The sequence below is a fragment of the Solanum tuberosum genome, unplaced genomic scaffold (genome assembly GCF_000226075.1).
Source record: "Solanum tuberosum cultivar DM 1-3 516 R44 unplaced genomic scaffold, SolTub_3.0 scf00250, whole genome shotgun sequence".
Lineage (NCBI taxonomy): Eukaryota > Viridiplantae > Streptophyta > Magnoliopsida > Solanales > Solanaceae > Solanum > Solanum tuberosum.
The window spans coordinates 699,111-718,071 of NW_006239183.1; the positions used below are offsets into that span (position 1 = coordinate 699,111).

General features: G+C 34.1%; 2 protein-coding genes and 1 pseudogene across 2 annotated transcripts; all 3 read left to right on the forward strand.

Moving 5' to 3' along the window:
• Positions 1 to 6,337: 6,337 nt before the first annotated feature.
• On the forward strand, positions 6,338 to 8,089 carry LOC102579141 (probable acyl-activating enzyme 2; annotated as a pseudogene).
• A 2,398-nt stretch (positions 8,090 to 10,487) lies between these two features.
• LOC102579465 (probable acyl-activating enzyme 1, peroxisomal) lies at positions 10,488 to 12,481 on the forward strand. Its single transcript, XM_015313650.1, has 2 exons — positions 10,488 to 10,824; positions 10,912 to 12,481. The coding sequence occupies exons 1-2, from the start codon at positions 10,495 to 10,497 to the stop codon at positions 12,373 to 12,375; spliced, it is 1,794 nt and encodes a 597-aa protein (XP_015169136.1). The 5' UTR covers positions 10,488 to 10,494; the 3' UTR covers positions 12,376 to 12,481.
• Positions 12,482 to 16,212: 3,731 nt separating this feature from the next.
• LOC102579791 (probable acyl-activating enzyme 1, peroxisomal) lies at positions 16,213 to 18,059 on the forward strand. Its single transcript, XM_006357834.1, has 2 exons — positions 16,213 to 16,526; positions 16,610 to 18,059. Exons 1-2 carry the CDS (start codon positions 16,213 to 16,215, stop codon positions 18,057 to 18,059), a joined length of 1,764 nt encoding a protein of 587 aa, XP_006357896.1.
• Positions 18,060 to 18,961: the final 902 nt, after the last annotated feature.

Here is an 18,961-nt window from a genome sequence, read left to right on the forward strand (position 1 = left end):
CATTTTAAAAAAATATATTATTTAATATATACTACTTTCATCCCGAATTAATAATGTTTCAATTTTTTTAATTTTCGTCACTTGAATATAGTTTGATATCATTATTTTCACTATGAAGAATGCACAAAATTAAAATGATAAGATGAAAATTTTAATTTAAAAAACAATACATGACATAATAATTTAAATACAAGATAACAATACATAACATAATAATTTTATCACAACGATAATTTAGTAATCCGGTAGGTCATTTTTCAGATTTAACAATATTCGGAAAAAAATAGTGTATGATCTACATAATTAGTGTAGTTGTGATTGCGGTTGTGCTTGTTGATTTCTTTTTTCAATTATTCGTAGTTGTTCTTGTTGAATGAAAATCTCCGATTTGAACAATCTTTAGCTAGACATAAAATGATTAAGGATAAAAATGTTCATTTTGAACTCCGTAATGCATTAATAGAGCATTTATGAGAGCAATGTAATAATCTTGAAAGTAGAGTATTTATGTAATTATATTTCACTAATAATTTCACTTTTATTTGAATTGTCCATTAATTTGTATATTATATAATATTAACTTGCAATTTATGTTATTTATAAATTTAGGAAAAATATAATTTTATATTAAGTAATGAATTTGAAAAAATAAAATTTTATATTACATGAATATTATATAAAGTGATTATTTGGAAAAAAGGAAATAAAGGATGTGTATCATGAAATAAGAAAATAATAATGAAATAGAAATAATAATATAATATTGAGGAGAGAGAAAAAGATTCTTTTTTAGAGAGTAAAATAGAGAATTGGGTTGGAGTTGATTGTCTGAAAAAATAGAGAACTCTATATTTGGAGAGTAAAATAGAGGATTGGGTTGGAGATGCCCTTAGAGTCTGTTTGCAAAGCCACAAGATATAGGGTAGTAATTACCAGCCTACTAATTACACAATCTAGTAATTACATTGACATGTTTGGTTACCACAATGTAATTACAATGTAATTAACAATGTACTATTTTGTTGCACAAGTGTAATCATAAGGTTAGATTAAATTTTAAAATTAAAATTAATTATCTAAAATTAAAAATTTATATTAGACAAATAAGAGCCTTTATAAATGATATTAAATTAAATATTTAAGATATATATTGTCTTTTGAAAATATATTAACTAATAAACATATGTTCTTAACTAATATTATAAAAAATAATTGATTTTATATTTTAATTAAATTAATCACAAAAACTAAAAGTACAAAATTTATATTAACATCATGAAATGCATGTTTGACAAAATATTAATATTATAAATATAATGTCATAAAAATAAAAGAGAATTTAATAAATTGAGTAACTTTTGGACTTAATTAGAAATCTATAAACTATAGTTTGGATATTTATCATTCATACCATGAGGAAAGAGGCAAGTGAGAATGAAACAAAGAGGAGAAATGATATATATATACATGTTGTATTAATGAATACCGTGTGATACTGTGATACATACAAACATGCCAATACAAGCAGACTAATACATGATGTATGATTGTTTTCATTTGCTCTTGTATCACTTATATTTATTTACGGTATAGAAAAAAACAAGTGATTGAAACTTTGGCTCCTAATGTACCATCAATGCAAGAGCTGCATTTTGCAATACCAATGGCTGGAGTGGTTCTTTGTACGTTAAATACTCGTCCTGATTCATCAATGGTAGCTGAGTTGTTGAAACATTAGAGACAATGGAAAATGTGCCTGCTGATGGAAAGACCATTAATGTTGAGATTGTGTGCAAAGGAAATATATACTTGTGATGAATGGATATTTGAAAGATGTTAAAAAGAGGAGAAAACCACGACCTGCTACACATAATTTCTCAATACTTTCCATTATCTTCAAGTAACTTGTGACTACAGACTCCATAATCATAAATGATTAAACTGTTAACCCTATAACTTGTAACACCTATAGTACAAGACAAAGCTAAGCAAATAAATCTATTGCCAAGTATATTAACTACCTCTAGTTAGCATAGACTTCAATCAAACACACCACGACTTACTCTTTGCCATGGACTCAACTTCATGATGGTTACAAATGAAATTATCTATATTCCTCTATAGTTTAGGAATAGATCTTACAATGTACTAACACACAATACAACTTTCAACTAACAACTCAATTTTTTTTGTAGATCACTCGATTATGTCCCTTGTTGTTCATGATAGATTATTCTTACTTCGAAGAGAGGATTTTGCTTTTTTGAAAATTCTATCATGCAAAAACCAAGTTATTTCTTGTCAAAATATGCAATATATGATGGACAAAAATTACCTAGTAAACTCCCATTGGCTGAGCTCTACCCCTAAGCTGTCGTGCTCACCTACCACAACAAGCGTGACAACTTTATAACTGTTGTCCATTCACTTTTCCTGAACGATACACTCGGGGGATCTTGTCCCTCTACTAGATCCCTCAGTTTGTTATCAAAACATCAAAATATGTATAACACATTGATTAGCTACGATTGCGAATCCAAAGTGTTGATATACTTGTGGGTTATTAACATATACTATGTCCGTCCACTTTTAGTTGTCATAGTTTCCCTTTTTAAAGTCAAACTATAAAAACTTTGACTAATATTTTACGATGTATTTTTTCATCATATTGATATGCAAAAAAATACGATTTATAGTACTTTTTGTATAGTCACTAAAAGAAATGCGATTTTTTGCGAAGACTTTTAGTGGCGACACATATAGGTGCCACAGAATAGGAGCTTTAGGGGCGACTTAAAATGGTTGATGTAGAAGGTGATAGTTTTAGTGGCGATCTTAAGAGTCGCCATTACATATGACATTTCTAGTGGCGACAATCCATAAGTGGTCACAAATATGAAATAATTTTTCCAATAAAATATCAATGAGAAAAGTATTTATGACGACCTATAAGAAGTCGCTACAAAAGGTCTTCTGAAGCAACTCTGTCGCCACTAAAGGTGGAGCTATTGTAGCAGCTTAAAGTCGTCACAAAATCCTTTATTTCATATTAATTATATAATTTTGTATATAATTCAAAATTTTCTTAATAAATGTAAAGAAGTAATCAACCTATATTCGGTCCTTTATTAGTACTAAAATAAGTATTTATAGTAATTTCACACATATAAAAATATATTTTTAACAGGGTGAAAATCATTTACATTCCTCAATCTAAATAGATGATCACATAGGAATTTATTATAAAATATTTGTTTTTTATTAATTTTTTTGTATTCTCTTTATTAAAATATATTTTAAAAGTTATTATTACCTATTATTGAATAAACAAATGTTAGAGATCTGATTATTAATATTAAATAAGTATTCCAAACATTGAAACTATTTGCGCACAACAATAATAATAACTATTTTTTAGAGACATCTATTTATTTTATTTTATAAAAAATGCATTTTTAAATTCTTAATTTAGATAATTTTTAAAAATAAATAATTGGACGACCAAGTCGCCACTAAGAGTCATTTCCCCAAAGATATTTGCCTAATTCTAGACGCGACCAAGTCGCCACTAAATATGTACTTGTGACGACACTAATTGTCGCCGCTAATAACATTTAGTTATGGAAGTACTAGCCACGATCCTAATGTCGCTACTAAATGTTATTTGTGGCGACTTTGTGGACTTTTGTAGCAACTTTTGGCGCCACAAAATGTAAGATTTCTTGTAGTGAGTTTTTGAATATATGAATTTTTTTTTAAAATATCAAATTAATATAATCTAATTTAACATTAAAAATTAGTCAAATTAACTTCCGAAGAGCGCATCGTGATAAAAAAAGAAAAGAAAAAAAGAGCGCAACATGACAAATAATAGTGGACGAAGGGAGTACTAGTGAGCTCAATCATGCTTTGCGAGGATTAGAATTTTTCTAATAGTATAGTTGTAGAAAATTAAAACTAAACACAACCAAATGAAAATTTTAAAATGCACCTCGCTAACATATGACATTTTATCAAATTAAGCAAACTTTAGAGTTATTTATTCAAAACAAATTTGTCTTCGTCACAATCTTAAGAATATTCGAGAAAAGTACTACTCCCGCTGTCCCTATTTATTTTTCAAATATTTTTTAATTTGATGTTCCTTTTTACTTGTTATTTTTGACAAATCAAGGAAGAAAAAAATTATTTTTCCTATTATACCCTCAATTTATTAACATTGAATTAATGTTTTTGAAAAATGTAATGAGTAAATATGTTTGAGACCATATCAATTAATAAATGTAAAATGGTAAACTTACTATATCAATTATTATTTTCTTAATAAGTGTGTCCAATCAAAATTTGACAAGTAAATAGGAACGGTGAGAGTAATACTTCCGTTTGAAAATATACATATGCAAGAGAATTGAATTTTTATAAATGCAAAAGGAATCAAAATTAAATCAAATCCTCTGAAAAGTCCTACTCGATTAAGTGCCAAAACAAGTCATTCTAATTAAATAAAATGATACCTATAAAAGCTTGATATAATTTATTTGTTAGGCAGCCAGAATTAGTTAGGCAAAAAAGCTATTAATCAATGTGCAAACGCTCTTCAATATATTTCATGCTTCTAACGGCTAATTAATTAGAATTTTACCTTACTTTAATGGAATTTCATGAGAAACTTATAACTTTTGTGCAAGCAAAATCCTCCCTCTATTCTATATTAATTGAATTTTCAGGGTTTTTTCTCCATTATTTAAAATAATTGAATTGTTCAAAGTTCAAGATGGATGCTTGAATTTTTTTCTTCATCTTAGCCCTTTCCTTTAATGAAGTTCGATAATTTTTAGGAAATAAGCTGTACTATTTACAAAGTTACATTTATGATAGAAAGTATGATTTAAATTATGTCATTGAATGTTTTCTTAATAAGTGTGCATTGATTCACGAATTCAGTTAATATGGACTAGAGGGTGTTAAATTAGGTCTTAGGCCTAACTCACACTCCAAAAGGTTAGCTCAAAGGAAGGAGGATTGCCCAAGCCTTATAAGGAGTCCACCCATCTCATTAATCACCGATGTGAGACTTTTGTCATTCTTTAACACCCCACCTCACTCCCAGTGCTTAGCATCTGGTGCGTGGGCAATTTTGATTTTGGGGGCCCCAACATCGGGTGAGACGGGCCCTGCTCTGATACCATGTTAAATTAGGTCTATGTTAAATTAGGTCTTAGTCCTAACTCACACTCCAAAAGCTAGCTCAAAGGGAAGGAGGATTGCCCAAGCCTTATAAGGAGTCCACCCATCTCATTAATCACCGATGTGAGACTTTTGTCATTCTTTAACACCCCACCTCACGCCCAGTGCTTAGCATCTGGTGCATGGGCAATTTTTATTTTGGGGGTCCCAACATCGGGTGAGACGGGCCCTGCTCTGATACCATGTTAAATTAGGTCTATGTTAAATTAGGTCTATGTTAAATTATGTCTTAGGCCTAACTCACACTCCAAAAGCTAGCTCAAAGGGAGGAGGATTGCCCAAGCCTTATAAGGAGTCCACCCATCTCATTAACCACCGATGTGGGACTTTTGTCATTCTTTAACACCCCACCTCACGCCCAGTGCTTAGCATCTGGTGCATGGGCAATTTTTTTTTGGGGGGTCCCAACATCGGGTGAGACGGGCCCTGCTCTGATACCATGTTAAATTAGGTCTTAGGCCTAACTCACACTCCAAAAGGTAGCGCAAAGGAGGGAGGATTCTCCAAGCCTTATAAGGAGTCCACCCATCTCATTAACCACCGATGTGGGACTTTTGTCATTCTTTAACAGAGGGAGTATTAAATGATGATCTGAATCCAAGTTGGAGAGGATTTTAATGGATCAATTACTAGGATTTACTAATGTTTTTAGAAAATTAAGTAAATCTTGATGACCAGATACTTATCACTACAACTAAAATAACTTTTAGGGACATAAATAATGCTAAAATCTTTAGCGGCCTTAGTTAATTTCCATTAGATCCAATGTTGCTATAAGTTTTAACGACATTTATAAAGAATGGTAAAATGTAATTGTAATCGCCGTAAAAGAACATATTTAGTGACAATGCCTTAAGTTTTGTTGGCTAGGTAGCAGACGAAATTCATTCTTCAATTAATGCTAACACTAAATTGAAGAATATATATATTACTGCATAAAAGTATATTTGCATAGTTTTTAGGCTGCTGCACCATGAATAAATTCTTCAAAACCTCGAATATTGCACTAAGGTTGTTTAACCGATCAGTCCAATTACCCGCACCCACTCAGAGGGTCCGCCAACTTGCTGGGAGTATTGAATCAACGGATGAGTCCCGAAGATTATTGGAGGGTCTTGTTACAAGTCCAGCAAATTATGTTCCATTGACACCATTAAGTTTTTTGGAGAGAGCAGCAGATGTTTTTCGCGATAGAACTTCGGTTGTGTTTGGGTCTAGTGTGAAGTATACTTGGGAAGAGACACACTCTAGGTGTCTAAAACTTGCCTCTGCTTTAGTTCAGCTTGGAATTTCACGGGGAGATGTGGTAATTAAGATTTTTCTTTTCTCAACAATTCATTTATTTTCTTGGTATAATTAAATTTGAACAATTATTGCTGCAGGTTGCAACTCTGGCTCCGAATGTACCAGCAATGCAGGAGTTGCATTTTGCAGTACCAATGGCTGGAGCTGTTCTATGTACGTTAAATACTCGTCTTGATTCATCAATGGTAGCTGATTTGCTCAAACATTCTGAAACCAAGATAATATTTGTTGATCAACAATTGCTCCAAATTGTTCAACAAGCACTACTTAACCTTGTTTCAAAAGACAAAACAATTAAACCACCAATTCTTATATTAATCCCCGAATCCAACAATTCATCTCCTCCCGTACTTGATGTTGTATCTAACATTCACGAATATGAAAATCTGTTGACTAGTGGGAGTAGCAATTTTACAATAAGGTGGCCAAAAACTGAAATGGATCCTATTAGTGTTAATTATACTTCTGGCACAACGTCATCACCTAAAGGAGTTGTGTACAATCACAGAGGTTCATATCTTAATACTATTGCTACTTTTCTCTGTCATGGCATGGGTCCGATGCCAACGTACCTTTGGACAGTTCCAATGTTTCACTGCAATGGATGGTGCATGATTTGGGGAATGGCTGCACTTGGTGGCACAAATGTTTGCCTTAGACATGTCTCCGCGAAAATATATTTAAAAGTATTTCTATCAACAAGGTCACACATATGAGTGCAGCACCAATTGTCTTGAGTATGATGGCAAATTCTTCACCAAATGACAGGAAGCCACTTCCCCATAAGGTCGATATAATGACAGGCGGATCACCACCACCTCCACAGATCCTTTCCAAAATAGAGGAGCTTGGCTTTGGGGTGAATCACGGATATGGACTAACAGAAACTTATAGTGCTGCTACGAGTTGCTTGTGGAAGCCTGAGTGGGATTCTTTGCCCCTTGAAGAACGAGCCACGCTTAAATCAAGACAAGGGGTGCAAAGTCTTTGTATTGAAAAAGTTGACGTTATAGACCCTGATACCATGGAAAATGTGCCAGCTGATGGAAAAAGCATTGGTGAGATTGTGTGCAGAGGGAATACTGTGATGAGTGGATATTTGAAAGATGTTAAAGCAACTAAAGAAGCTTTTAAAGGCGGATGGTTTCATACTGGTGATGTTGCAGTGAAACATCCAGATGGTTATATAGAAATTAAGGATCGGCTGAAAGATATTATAATTTCTGGAGGTGAAAACATAAGCACACTCGAAGTGGAAGGAGTTTTACATAGTCACCCAGCAGTTGTTGAGGCAGCAGTAGTCGCACGACCAGATGATCATTGGGGACAAACACCTTGTGCATTCGTGAAGCTGAAAGAAGGATATGAACAAATAACTTCAGATGAAATAATCAAATATTGTAGGGATCATTTGCCACATTACATGACGCCTCGAGCAGTCGTTTTTGAAGATTTACCAAAAACTTCAACTGGCAAGGTACAAAAATTCATCTTGAGAGAGAAAGCAAAAGCTTTGGGCAGTCTTTTCAACGCCTGAAAGAAAAGTGTAATAAGTTGTTTGCATAAAAATCCTCAACACTCCAAAACTACTCAAAATAAATCAATTCAAACCTGCTCTATAAATAAATGTATTATGTTTCAAACGCTATGTATGAAGCATTAGTTTGCGAAATATTGATTTCTTCTGGGTGCGGTTATTTGTCAAGAAATTATCATGAATGAATGTTAATGTTTCTTATACGCCTTTATCAAGATTGGGTAAAAATACCTACACACCTAAAAGTCTTTTTCCGGCTAAAGACGACTAATGATATTTGCCTTAGATCGCCTCTGCACTTTCCAAAACGTTCTTGAATGATAATGGGTGGTGTTGGATTTTTTTTTTTTTTACATTTATAGCGACTTACCCCCGCGTAACAGTGTGTCTTTCCTCTGCATATTTTCGTTTATTGTAGCTTGGGTTCTGTTTGCCCTCCTTTTCTTCTTGGTTGACAAAGTTAAATACAAGAACTATAAGGTTTCCATGTATATTTGCTACATTGATCTGTGTTGTTTGCTAATAATAAAGTCTGTTTGGATTGACTTATTTTAAGTGATTTTAAGCTAAATTAACTTTTAAGTATTATTTTAGTGTTGAGTAGATTAAAAAAAATGCTTATAAAAATGATAAATTTGACACACATGCCTATCTCTGCTAGCCTCCCTCCCCCATCTCACTCGCCTCTCTCTATTTTAATGTATATATGTTGGAATACTGACTCCTAGATTTGCCTAAGGAACATGCATATTCTATATGTTACTTTGCAGATTACATCAATTACGTTATGTAAAGAAAATAAAGTAATGACACAATATTTTATCGCGGGAAACCCCAGCCCATAAAGGGTAAAAAAACCACGACCTACACCTTTGTAGGATTTAACTCCACTTCATTAAATTCTGAGCCTCAACTAAAGATTACAAACCTATGTAACCTAAGGAATTATAAACTCTAATTCCTAGACGTCAACTACCAACTAGATTGTCGACCCCATTTCAAGTTATGAATTCAGATTACAACTCTTGCAATCCTAGGAGCTAACTCTAATTCCTAAACTCCAACACAAACCCTCCAAGGTTTATGTTCCCAAGTCTTTAAGTCACCCCAACTTGAAGACTCTATTCCTACTCTAGTTTATACTTCACTGGATCTAGAAAGAATTAAAGATACAACTCGATAAAAACTCAAAGGTTCTTCAATTCTTGTTTCCTTGCGTTGGCTGCACTTCATAATCGGAAATCACTCAAATATGAACTCCCTCTAGTAGATTGTATTCTACTTGTAATTCTCTGTTTAAATGCGCAATTTTCGTTGGAAGATCCTTGCTCTATTTATAGACTAAGTAGATCAAGAATTCTTTTCCTACTTCAACTCTGCTTCAACACATTTTTTAGTGATTCCTTATCCGTTGGATGACCGGCCCTTTCTTAGACTTGGTGAACTCCTGTCGCGATGAATTAAACTCCGTTCCATGCCCCGCTGCTTGTCAATCACATCGGAAAGTCGTTGGGTCGGCGGAGACCTCTTTCGGCAAAGAATTATACCACAAAGCCCCAACTCAAAAAGAGTCAATGGGAGTAGACACATCAATAGCAGCAGACGCAGAGGAAGAAATCCTTGCTCTTCGGGCTAAGATGCTGACTTTGCCGTGGAAAGAGTAATGAGAGGAAAGCCTTGGTGTGGAATTTGGAAATTCTTGCAAACTGATTTTATGCATTATACACGTTTCCTCTTCCTTGAAGGAATTCTTTATGAAAGGAAACTTTTTGCACTAGCTAGTTTCTTGTTGAAAAAAGCAATCCTTCCACACTTTATAAAATTCTAGTTCGCGTGGTGACGTTCTCCTTATCCCAATTGGATTCGGTTTGAAAGGAACACGTAGACGCAACCTGCTCCTTTCATTTGTTTCCTTATTTGTCAATCATCAAAATCCTTCTTGATCTAACAATATAGTAGCAAAAATAAATGTATCTAGGTGTATCTTCCTCAATATATGATAGAAAATTCTTAATTAGTGGTAAAATATATAGTTATTTGAAAATATAGATAAAATTAGTATATATGGTATGAATGTATGTCTAGTAAGATAGTTTTTTCTACTCACAACCAACCCAGCCCGGTAGTAGCTGACTTTTTAGGGGAGCCAGGTTGGCTCAGAGGCTTAATTATAAATTAAATATCTGCCATCTTCATTACAAGATCGAGTATAAGTATTTTCTTCACAATATTTATAGCGTTGATCAACTTTTAAATAATTAATTATTCCTGTGGTGATGTTATGCTGCCCCACTAAACAAACATTTCCTCACGATCACCTCATTACTTCATCTATCTATCTATATATATATAAATACTGCTGTTTAAGGCTTCTCTGTCTCTTGTCCTCTGCATTATATTCTACCATGAATAAGTTCTTCAAAACCTCCAAAGTGGCTCTCAGGTTCTTTAATGGCGGCCTCAACCGAAGCAATTACGGAGTCCGCCAGCTGTCTCAATTTGCTGGTGACTTTGAAACTGAGTCCAGAAAATTACTGGAGGGTGTTGTTACGAATTCCGCTAATTATGTTCCATTGACACCAATAAGTTTCTTGGAGAGAGCAGCAGATGTTTATCGCCATAAAACTTCCGTTGTGTTTGGGTCTTGTGTGAAGTATACATGGGAAGAGACACACTCTAGGTGTCTCAAACTTGCTTCTGCTTTGGTTCAGCTAGGAATTTCAAGGGGAGATGTGGTAAGATTTCAATTTTTTCTAACATTTTGTTCAAATTCAAGATTTCTTTTCGTGATTGTATAATATAGATTTGAACAATTTTTGCAGGTTGCAGCTTTGGCTCCCAATGTACCAGCAATGCAGGAGCTGCATTTCGCAGTACCAATGGCGGAAGCAGTTCTTTGTACATTAAATACTCGTCTTGATTCATCAATGGTAGCTCATTTACTGAAACATTCAGAAGCGAAGATAATATTTGTTGATCAACAATTGCTCCAAGTTGCTCAACAAGCACTCTCTCTTCTTTCAAAAGACAAAATTAAACCACCAATTCTTGTGCTAATACCTGAATATGAGAATTCCTCTCCGACCAATGACATTCATGAATACGAAAATCTTTTATCAAGTGGGAGTAGCAATTTTACAATAAGATTGCCAAAAAGTGAATTTGATCCTATCAGTATCAATTATACTTCTGGCACAGTGTCGTCACCAAAAGGGGTTGTGTACAATCACAGAGGTGCATATCTCAATTCTATTTCTACTTTCCTCTGTCATGGTATGGGTCCGATGCCATCGTACCTTTGGACACTTCCAATGTTTCACTGCAATGGATGGTGCATGATTTGGGGAATGGCTGCACTTGGTGGCACAAATGTTTGCCTTAGGAATGTCTCCGCAAAAAATATATTTGAAAGTATTTCTCTCAACAAGGTCACACATATGAGTGCAGCACCAATTATCTTGAGTATGATGGCAAATTCTTCACCAAATGATAGGAAGCCACTTCCCCATAAGGTCGAAATAATGACAGGCGGATCACCACCGCCTCCACAAATTCTTTCCAAAATGGAGCAACTCGGATTTGGAGTATCCCATGGATATGGACTAACAGAAACTTATAGTGCTGCTACGATTTGCTTTTGGAAGCCTGAGTGGGATTCTTTGCCCCTTGAGGAACGAGCTGCGCTTAAATCAAGACAAGGGGTGCAACATCTTTGTATAGAAAAAGTTGATGTTAGAGATCCCGAGACCATGGAAAAGGTGCCAGCTGATGGGAAGAGCATTGGTGAGATTGTGTGCAGAGGGAATACTGTGATGAGTGGATATTTGAAAGATGCTAAAGCAACCGAAGAAGCTTTTAGAGGCGGATGGTTTCATAGTGGTGATCTTGCAGTGAAACATCCAGATGGGTACATAGAAATTAAGGATCGATTGAAGGACATTATAATTTCTGGAGGTGAAAATATAAGCACACTCGAAGTGGAGAGAGTATTATATAGTCATCCAGCAGTCGTCGAAGCAGCTGTGGTCGCACGACCAGATGATCAATGGGGACAAACACCTTGTGCATTCATAACACTAAAGGAAGGATTTGATGAAATTACTGAGCAAGAGATAATCAACTTCTGTAGAGATCATTTGCCTCGTTACATGGCACCTCGAACGGTCCTTTTTGAAGATTTACCAAAAACATCAACTGGCAAGGTACAAAAATTCATATTGAGGGAGAAAGCAAAAGCTTTGGGCAGTCTATTTTCCACTGAAAAGATAAGTGCTGCAAGTTGTTAGCATATAATTAAATGTGTGTATATTTACTTTGGTTCTTCGTTGTTTACTATTTCAACATTGCATATTCTATATCAAAAACTATGTATGAAGCATTAAATTGTTTATTTTTTATGGAACACTGAATTGTTCACTTTAAAATATCTGGATTTTCTATGTAAATTGTTCGTTGTTTCAAACATTTCAATAACAACGTTTTTCTTGTAATGTTCCCATTTTTTCCTTTCTTGAATAGTAAATGACCATTTCAATAGGTATACAAGAAAACCACAAAAGACAGAGAGGGAGCCTTTCTCTTTAGCAAAAGAGGCCAATTTTTCTACATTTTCTAGCAAAATCCTATATGCTCTGAATAGATATGAAGGTTATGGTCACAGTTAGATGTCTTGACGTAGCAGTGGGAAAAACCATGACTGATCTGGGGAGATTTAAACGCCATACTATCCGCGCAAAGCAGACTGAATGGTGCACCAGTCACAACTATGAAACTTCAGGAGTTTTCTGATTATGTTCAACCAATGCAGCTGAATGAACTCAAATTGCCAAGGCGTCGTAAAAATGATGTTAGCTGAGTTTATACATGAAGTATATGGAGTGAGAGGAAAAAAAGGATATTTGAGAAAGCTAAGAGTACAGGGTGTGATACCCCATTTTAACTCGAGGTCAAAACGGTGTACGACATTTTGGTGATTTCCAAATTATTAACTTAAGAAGTCGCCACCTAATTAATTATGGTGAATTAGGACACCTAAATATTTAACTAAGTAATACTAAAATGACTTCAATTAAATGGTCTACTTGACTTGCATGATTCTAGGTAAGGGTTCTAATTTATCCTAAAGGGAAGGGGTAAGGCATCCTTTAAGATCCGTTAAAAGCGGTTAACCGGCCAAACTTAGGTTAATTAAATTTAAAAGAAAGATATGAGTGCCAAAGATTAAGTAATTGAATAACCAAGTTGGAAAACATCTTTTATTTTAAAAGCTCTTTTGCAATTTATTAGAATGAAAAAGATTTAAGAAAGAGTAATTTCTTTAGATCAATTTAGACAAATCCATGGCTAGAAATGGGTAATTAAAAAATAGACATTTGCTCATTAACCGACAAGATGCTCCCTTTAGAACAAGTTTTAGAAAAATAAGAGTTTAGACAAAATATTTTCTTTGTTGAAAGACATTGCCAAGTTTGACCAAAACTTAATAAATTAATGAGTTTAAAGTGGCGCAAAAAGAAGTATTTAAAAAAAGGTTTGCCAAATGAAGTTTATAAAAGGTAAAGCGACTAATAAATGTTTGTTTCTAGCTAAAGATACCCAAACCCAAACATCTATATTATGTTACCTATTTGAGAATTCAAAAATAAAACATATTCAAGTCACATAAGCAAGTATAAAATATAAAGAAAAATAAATAAACAAGTTAATGCTAAAATATAAATAGCCATGAGTGACTCCAAGCGAGGCTCGCTTATTTTGCTTGCCATTCGGAATAGTAAAAATGTAGTGAAGACTCCATGTGCGGGTATGAGGATAACGTCAAGTCTATAAAACTTGAAATTTGCTAGAGTCTTGAATCAAGACTCAATTTTGCTCCAAAGTGTACATGTAAAGAAAGTAAAAAGAGATTAGTAAAACAATCCAACCTTACTCGATATTGAATAAACTAGATATAGAGTCGAGTTAAATAGCGCCAATGAATATACTACCCAAAATGTGAAAAATACACAAATGCCGAATAAAGCTCAAAGTCACTACAACAACAACTTTTAATTCATAGTCAAGTTACAAAGATATTACTACTTCTTAAAGACTTGGATAAAACTTATGCATAAATTTTCAGATTTTAAAATGTCATATATATAAACTTAAAGGGGAACAAACCTATATATCTATAAGTACAAATATACTAACAGAGTAGAAGAGATGACTTAAACTCATGCATTGTTATAGTTTATTTTTATTTTTTAGTTACAGGTAATGCATCTGTAATCCAAAAGGTGCAAATATACATATTTTATCAAAAATAAAAACAGATCATTTAAGCAATCCCCTTTTTATACACACGAATGCATATATATATATATATCACAGATTAGTAACTTGGCGTAGAAACTAATGCGCACGGACCAACTCGAACACAATAATTTTATTCTTAATGTTTGAAACATATATATATATCAACTCGAACGCAATAATTTTATTCTTAATGTTTGAAACATAATTAAAAAAATGGTTTTGAATGTCAAACAGAACATAATCATACTCTAAAAAATTACTTCATTAAGCTAAACTAAGCACAAAAAACAGTCTCGACATATCAATTTATTAGAGTGCATATCAGTCTACTAGAGCACACATAGCATCATAGAAACAAAACAGAGAAAGAGAGAGGGCGAAATCACCTGTTGAGGAGCAGTGAACAAGGTGCTTTGGTCGAAGGTCTATTTTCAAAAAAATCGAACTCGAGCAAGCTTGAAAAAGTTGCGGAGCAGTGAACAAGGTGCTTTGGTCGAAGGTCTATTTTCAAACAAATCGAACTCGAGCAAGCTTAAGCAACAGAATCTCAGCCAAGATAAAAAAGGGATGCAAAGGCAATATTTAGAGCAAAGAACAGTAGTTAGAATTGCTATGGAGGCAGGAAAACTTCTTGTTAAAAATGAGTGCAAAGGCTATTATCAATATCCAAAAAAAAAATCCTCCCAAAACAAGTGGAATGTGTCGGTATTTATAGCAATGAACTAGGGTTCTTGGCTCAAGTTTGGGCGGGATTTTAAGAAACAAAATAGTCGTTTGAATTTTGAAATCTCTGCTTGATGATCCTTTCTCTGAAATCTCAAAAGTTCTTTGGCATTTTCTTGACCAAATTAAAGAAGAGAGATGTAAATGAGGGGAGGAAGAAAGGGACGTCTGACATTGTAGAAGAAAAAGATGAAAATTTCACCAAAACAAGGCTGGTGATTTTTGTCCTTGGTTGAGGATTAATGGAGTCTTCTCCAAAAGAGGAAAGGGGAGAAGAAAACATAAGGGGCAGATGGGTAAGTCTTATTAGGTTCAGCTGATGATTAAAATGTTGGGTTGGGCCTATATTTGGGCTATTTTGGACAGATTTTGATATAAAATATGGGCCGAAAGTTTTGGTCTTATTTGAGGCTTTTGGGCGGAATTTCTCACCCTTTTTCCTTTCTTCTTTTATATTATTTTGGGGCTTTCTAACTTAATAACTAATATAATATATATTATGATATGACAATTACTAGTTTATAAAAGAAAATATATTACGACTTTACGCTAATATAAAATATAGATACAAGAAAATAGATTTATACTTAATTCAATAAATACAAAATTTGAAATAAAATAACAACAATAGACTATTTAAGAAAAGAGGTGTAAAAAGTGATAATAATCATATCGATAATAAAACCTATAATTTTAGTAGATAAATAGGCGTAATATTAAAAATAAGTTGTGAAAAAGATAATTTTGATAGATTATCAAATTAGAAGCTCGAAAAACAATAAATTAGAAGAAAGAAGGGTACAAAATTGGGTGTCAACACAGGGTATGTGATAGCAATAAAAGTAGCAAATGTATGTTGTGTTCAAGCTTCTCCAAGAGGGAAAATTTTGCTAGATAGGTATAGATTTGTTGACTATGCATTGCTTCCTGGTACCACCTTTAATTTACGGTGGACCTGTCTCGATAGCAATTTTCAATCTTCACCTAACAATTCATTGAATGGCTTTGATTACTCAACTTTTCTTATTAACTATCTGATGCACAAAATATTTGCATAGTTATTAGGCTGCTGCACCATGAATAAAATCTTCAAAAGCTCGAATATGTTACTGAGGTTCTTTAACCGATCAGTCCAATTACCCGCACACACTCACAGGGTCCAGCAGTTGTGCAAACTTGCTGGGGGCATTGAAACGACGGATGAATCCCATAGATTACTGGAGGGTGTCGTTACAAGTCCCCCAAATTATGTTCCATTGACACCGATAAGTTTCTTGGAACGAGCAGCAAATGTTTTCAGCCATAGAACTTCGGTTGTGTTTGGGTCTTGTGTGAAGTATACTTGGGAAGAGACATATTCTAGGTGTCTGAAACTTGCTTCTGCTTTAGTTCACCTTGGCATTTCTAGGGGAGATGTGGTAAGACTTAATATTTAGTGTTCCTCTTCAAATGTGTGAAATGTTTTAATTCAACTTTTCATGTATAAATTGAACTTTTGCATGTTGCAACTCTGGCTCCTAATATACCAGCAATACAGGAGCTACATTTTGCAGTACCAATGGCAGGAGCGGTTCTTTGTACATTAAATACACGCCATGATTCATCAACGATAGCTGGTTTGCTAAGACATTCAGAAGCGAAGATCATATTTGTTGATCATCAGTTACTCCAAATTGCTCAAGGGGCACTCGGTCTTCTTTCAAAAGACAAAACAATTATACCACCGATTCTTGTGCTAATCCCACAATCTAAAAATTCCTCTCATCCTTTACTTGAGACATCTTACATCCACGAATATGAAAATCTCTTAGCAAGTGGGAGTAACAACTTTACAATAAGGTGGCCAAAAACTGAAATGGACCCTATAAGTGTGAACTATACTTCCGGCACAACGTCATCATCCAAAGGAGTTGTGTACAATCATAGAGGCGCATATCTCAATGCAATTGCTATATTTCTTGTTTGTGGAATGGGTCCGATGCCTACATACCTTTGGACAGTTCCAATGTTTCACTGCAATGGATGGTGCCTGATTTGGGGAATGGCTGCACTTGGTGGCACAAATGTTTGCCTCAGGAATGTCTCCGCAAAAAATATATTTGAAAGTATTTCTCTCAATAAGGTTACACATATGGGTGCAGTACCAACTGTCTTAAATATGATAGCAAATTCTCCGTTAAATGATAGGAAGCCACTTACACATAAGGTTGAAATACTTACCGGTGGATCATCACCACCTCCACATGTCCTTTCCAAAATGGAGGAGCTTGGCTTTAGAGTAACTCATGGATATGGAATAACAGAGGCTTATGGTGTAGCTACATATTCGTTATGGAAGCCTGAGTGGGATTCTTTGCCCCTCGATGAACGAGCTGTGCTTAAATCAAGACAAGGGGTGCAACATCTTTGTATTGAAAAAGTTGACGTTAGAGACCCCGAGACCATGGAAAATGTGCCAGCTGATGGAAAGAGCATTGGTGAGATTGTGTTAAGAGGAAATACTGTGATGAGTGGATATTTGAAAGATGCTAAAGCAACCGAAGAAGCTTTTAGAGGTGGATGGTTTCATAGTGGTGATCTTGCGGTGAAACATCCAGATGGGTACATAGAAATTAAGGATCGATTGAAAGACATTATAATTTCTGGAGGTGAAAACATAAGCACACTTGAAGTGGAAAGAGTTTTATATAGTCATCCAGGAGTTGTTGAAGCAGCTGTGGTCGCACGACCAGATGATCAATGGGGACAAACACCATGTGCATTCATAAAACTAAAGGAAGGATTTGATGAAATTAGTGCACAAGAAATAATCAAGTTTTGTAGAGATCATTTGCCTCATTACATGGCACCTATGACAGTTCTTTTTGAAGATTTACCCAAGACTTCAATTGGCAAGGTCAAAAAATTCATCTTGAGAGAGAAAGCAAAAGCTTTGGGCAGTATTCATTAAATTGAATCAATAAAATTCTTAATAAACTTGTTTGGAAGTGTGTAGACATTTCTTTTTCCCCATTTTATATATTTTGATTAGTAGCATAACCATTTTCACAGGTACACATGAAAAACACAAAGTTGTCATAAACACCTATCGCCATAATTTCTATGACAAAGATGCTATATTTTAACCAAAATACATTCTTTCTATCTTTGAACAACATTTACAACTAAACTCTAACACATAAACTATATTTAGATTTTGCTCATAACTCCTACACTAAAACAACAACACCAGAAACCTCAACATATAGTCATCAAAAATCATTCTTTTGCTTTGGACATCCTAGATATGAGCTCAGAGAAAAGAGAACATACTGTAAAATTTGACAAGATTCAAAGATGAATTAATGTGAAGATTTGGTAGTTAGGAAGATAATTCTTCATTGGTACAAAAGTCAAGATAACATCTTTTGTAGGTGAAATTTAGGTGAACCATAAAATGGTTTCACAAGGTAAATCTTGACATTTTGACACATTGTGATGTCATGGATGACATCAATAGGAAGAATTCACTCCTATAAATAGGTAGTTCCTAATTCATTTGTAACACACCTCTCACTTGCCTTATCATCTTCAAATGCATTTGATCTTCTTTCTCTCTTGTAGTGAAATAAATATTGGTTGGTTGTGTCCGAGGAGTAGGCAAAAGAAAACAAAAGTTTGTCGAACCTTGTTAATTCCTGGTGTTCCTTTTATTGTTGTCTCATTTACTATTTATTAGCTACCTTTAGAAATAATTATTGGTTGGTTGTGTCCGAGGAGTAGGCAAAAGAAAACAAAAGTTTGTCGAACCTTGTTAATTCCTGGTGTTCCTTTTATTGTTGTCTCATTTACTATTTATTAGCTACCTTTAGA